At 34.5% G+C, this 4,999-nt stretch overlaps 1 protein-coding gene across 2 annotated transcripts in view; it reads left to right on the forward strand.

Annotated features, from left to right (window-relative positions):
• The first annotated feature begins 535 nt into the window (after positions 1-535).
• LOC105450278 (sodium/hydrogen exchanger 9B1-like) overlaps positions 536-4,999 on the forward strand; it is a 9,932-nt gene continuing 5,468 nt past the window's right edge. For both annotated transcript variants that reach the window (XM_011690056.1, XM_011690057.1), the window contains exons 1-4: positions 536-815; positions 1,130-1,738; positions 3,616-3,791; positions 4,406-4,524. In XM_011690056.1, the coding sequence (XP_011688358.1) occupies positions 736-815; positions 1,130-1,738; positions 3,616-3,791; positions 4,406-4,524 (984 nt within the window). In that variant the 5' untranslated portion in view covers positions 536-735. The remainder of the gene's footprint in view (positions 816-1,129; positions 1,739-3,615; positions 3,792-4,405; positions 4,525-4,999) is intronic.

Consider the following 4,999-nt stretch of genomic DNA (forward strand, 5'->3'; position numbering starts at 1 on the left):
TTTTTATATAAATAAAAAAATTTTTTTTTGCTGTTTAAATAATATATAATTTTATGCAAAAACTTGCGTTGTACTGTATATAATAGATTTGCTTTAAAAAATTCAATAAAACACAATAGAACTAATTTTACGGCCGACAAAGGTGAAACCTCCCTTAATATCACAATTAAGTAAATTACCGAAGGCAATCTAATAAATCGATGCACAAAGCATCTATTTAAATCCTGTGAAAATAACTTATTGCGAAAACTATGGTGTTATATGAACCGAAAATTGTAAGATTCACAATAATATTATATGGAACCACCAAGATCCGCTTTGTACCGTAAAATTATAAAATAAAATTAGATAGAATAATTGAAATGCATTGTCAAATATACCGAATATCAACAGAAATCATAACGTTACACTTACGTATAGTAGAGAAATCTGTGGTGTGAAGATAGCGTTATTTTCAACGCGTAATTTCAATGCCAGATGGCAATATTTAAAATGTAAGAAGAGTGAATGTATCTCTCTCTCTGCAGTTGTAGTGCGAAATTGGTTAAAGCCAGATCGAGATACGTCTACATGTGTCATGCGCTTTCAAATGCGAATTTGCAACACTCCGTTAGATCTATACATTAGCAATTAGTAATAGAAATCAATAAGGGATTCAATTTGAAGAACAGATTGATGCGCACATAAGCCGTATTGGTGCAAGTATACAAGATAAAGCGGACGCTGTTGTCCTGTATGCAACCTATTCCTGAAGACGAACCAATTGCTTCCACTTCCGCGGATACGCGAGTATCGAATAAACAGATACGAGAGAAGTAAGCGAATCGACTACGTATGTACGTGCAGCGTATGTACAAGTGATTCTAAGCAGCCTATAATAACGTTATACTTGCAATTAATATAAACAATCCTAATGCAATGCTCGAAACCATTTCCACTTAACTGAACAATCGCACACGTCGATGTTAAAGCAGCCTAATAATGTTATACTTACAATTACTATAAAAAATCCTAAAGTAATGCTCGAAACCATTTCTACTTGACTGAATTATAATCGCGCGAGACACGTCGATGTTAAACGGTACTAAATTAGAGAGAGTCGTTAAAAACAGAATTACGCATCCTACAGATCGATACAGATAGCGGAGGAGTTGGACGGGGACGAGGAGAATGATGACAACACCTGCTGTCACCGCGCGACCTTCTGCAGCCCGCGGTTACGGGAGATTCTTGTGACCGACGTGATCTCCACGTGTTTCGAGCTACAGCTGACATGGGCGGACCTCTTCTGGCTCGCGACCGTGAGCGGCATGACCCTGCTGACCTGGGCCGTACTGTACTTCCTGCTGGGCGACATGGTATTACCCGGCGGCAGTATATTCGGCCTCTTCGTCCTCGCGATCTTTTCCTACACCCTCGGCTGGACCCTCGCCTGCATTCCCCGGCTGCATCTGCCGCCCATCTTTGGCATGCTCTTCGCCGGTATAATACTACGTAATACCGACGTCTACGACATACACGAGATGATCGGGCCGGACCCGATCTCCAAGATCAGGACCTTCTGCATGGCCTTCATCATGGTACGTGCCGGTCTGCAGCTGACGACGACCGCGCTGAGGGCGCATCCGGTGTTCGTAATGATCCTGGCGCTCGTCCCGTGCACCGTCGAGATGCTGGCGGTCACCGTTGCGTGCAAATATCTCCTTGAATTCCCATGGAATTGGTCCTTCATGACGGGGTGAGTTAGCGCTACGTATTTCACTTTGAATTCACGGAAATGTTCACGAAAGGCCACGATTAATGGAAATTCTTATAATTCTTATTTAAAATTATTGAATTAAATTCTAAGCGCATGTAATTCTCTAATTAGGCTGTTCAATAAAAAAAATAACTTTTTCTTGAGTACAAAAATAATTGATTATTTAATTGAATTCTAAACGCATGCAACTCTCTAATTAATTTCAATAAAAATGACATTTTCTTCTCAAGTATATCTCTTTGAATGATAAAAACTATTGATTTGATATCAAAATTAATAAAATTAATTTAAGAGGGATTTCACCTTTGCCGGCCGTAAAATTAGCGCTTTTTCGTGAATTTTTTTAAGGAAATCTATTATATGCAGTAAAACGCGGATTTTTGCATAAACTTATATATTATTTAAACAGCAAAAAAAGAAATTTTTTTAAATATAAGTATTTTAATGCCTCTAAGTGGCGATTGAATGTGGCATGTTTTTCGAGCTGACGGAAGTAATTACGAAAAAACGAAATAAGATATCGACTTGATTCTTTTTTTCTTTTGATCCTAATACTTTAACGTATAGCGTGAACTAAAATGATGTTAATTGCCTAAAATTTGTAAAAATGGTAATTTAAACAAACAAATTTTTTTTGTCCTAAAAAGTTTTTAAATTTTTATTAATAACAAATTGAATATTTGTTGTAAAATCATGATTTGAGTTCACGCCATGCGTTAAAGTATTAGGCTCAAGAGAAAAAAAGAATCAAGTCGATATCTTAATAATAATTTGTTTTTTCGTAATTTGTTTTTTCGTAATTACGGCCAGTAAAGGTGAAACTCCCCTTAAATTCTAAAAAAAAACCTTTATATATCAATAATTCCAAAGATTCGAATATTTTTTAAATTTTGACATCTATATTGTTTCCACCATTTTTAAATCAACTTTGACATCAGATTAGTGTTCAGCGACTTGAGAAATCCTTAAAAAATAATGTAATTAAAATTATTTGGTAGATTTTTAAAAAGGTATATGTATATGTATGTAAGTCGCAACTTTGACATAATAGATTCTACATTAATAAAAAATATTTTTTAATCATAACAAATTCCTTAAAAGTCCTAATCATATTTAATTTTAATTGCAATAGAACTTCCATACATATTATTATATAAGACATTACATATTATAGTTATAATGCCAAAATACAGTCCCCTGAAGAAGCTCTTTTTGCAACTTCCACAATTTTTTCAAAATTGTGTTATAATAGAGCAATTTGAACAGAATTGTCTTTAATATCCAAAAAAACTACTACTAAATTACTAGAAACTTCGTTCTTGTGCATTCTTTTTATTGAACAGTATTAAATTTGTTGAATAGTCGCCAATTTAATTAAAATTAATATTTCATTGGACATACTGAGATAAATCATAATTTCATAAACACACGAAAAAAAACGTTTTGCTGTATCTAAAAATTTGGCTAAATACATCTAAAAATAATTAAATTAAATGTTGTACCATTTAAATAATTATATTAGACATTCAAGCTGGATGTAAGAATGTCAAAACTTTTTGCAGCATTATCATCATGCTTGAGTGTTTTACATAATTATATTGATAGTCCTCAAACACACACACACAACATAGTTATTTAAAGATCTATATCTAGCTAATTTTTTAAATATTTTAACAAAAGCATGTTCCATGCAAAGCATTCAAATATGAAACGTGTTACATCCTAAAATGTTCCTTAAAATATTTAAAAGATTTAAGACACACAATAATCTAAACTAATAATTTTAAGATTGGTTTTTATATATGTTATTGCAAGACTATAAGAACGATTTATGCAGTAATAAATTCTCTTTTAAGGACAATTGTGGCCTGCATGTCTCCTGTAATAACGGTAAGCTGTATGCTCACCTTAGCCGAACAGGGCTACGGCGAAGACATAGGACTCGCCAGTTTGTTAACTACTGCGACATCCATCGACGATGTCCACATCGTGTCTGTGTTTTCCATCTGCTTCTCTTTCGTTTTTAGCAACGGTACACAGAAATCGTAAGAAAAACGTAATGATGCATTGGCAATATTGGCACTTATACCATACGTATCTATGTACGAGGAAAAGTCAGAAAGTAAGTTTGCCGACTCAATAATTTTTTATTACTTTGCGGCCATCTCATCACATGTAATACATCCGTGATAATTAAATAGGGGAAAAAATTACTTACATATTTAGCTTACTTTCTGACTTTTCCTCGTAGTTTACTATTTTAATCCTTCGAGATGCGGAAGACACTTTGCATGCAGAAAGAAAATATTTCAAATCTTCAAGGAAGTAGAAAGTGTCAATGAGAATTTGAATAAAAATTCGTGGTTAGTTGCATTTTTGTATTAATTTACATTTAAACTGTAATTCCGAAAGAGGAGAAATATAAGTCGCTTGCAACCAAGAGCTATGCATCTTCAAGAAATCATATCTCGACACTTTCTTTATGAATTACAGTGTATACTAACGCGATAAATATTTCATAACTTCCACTAACGCATTAACGATTTGCAACGTCGAGTATCGCGAGCTGGTGGCGAAGAGCTATATAAAAAAAAATAAGTCTAAACGTATACAAAAAGCTTTCCATAAAGCCATGCGTCTTCCTAGATGACGGGAGAACAGAATGGTGGTCCTATATCCCCGGCGGGATTCGAGATTTCCTCCTGGGACTTATAGTGGGAATTATCTTGGGCTTCGCCCTGGTCTTTTTCCCTCATCGCAATCACGTAGGTACTTTATTCATTTCCTCGCGTCCAGAAGGAGCAACTTATATGAAATTCGGGTCACGTATCGCGAGAGGCACGTTCGTGTAATTCGAACTAACAAGAGCGGACTTATTAACGCCCATTTTTATTTTGCTTTATTAAAATATCGCTCGCGGTGCGCGCGAATAAAGTTTACGAAAAATAAAGAGAGCTCAACATACCTCCTTTATTCAAATGTAAGGGAAAGGGAGGCAAATAGTGTCACTTTAAATTTCTCCTCTTTCCCGCGTCTATTTTTCTCGTTAATAATAGAAACACAGTCTCAAGCATCTAATCATCTTCTGAAAAAGCCGTAAAAATCAAAAGCCAAATATAGCTAGCGGAGAAGTTTAAAAATTTTGCATTCGTGAAATAAGGTAAAACCTGGATCTTTTTTTAATATTTGAAGTTATATTTTCTTAATTGCAAATCGTTAAATGAGATCTAACCTATTCTA

This window comes from Wasmannia auropunctata, unplaced genomic scaffold (assembly GCF_000956235.1).
Source record: "Wasmannia auropunctata unplaced genomic scaffold, wasmannia.A_1.0 LD336064.1, whole genome shotgun sequence".
Lineage (NCBI taxonomy): Eukaryota > Metazoa > Arthropoda > Insecta > Hymenoptera > Formicidae > Wasmannia > Wasmannia auropunctata.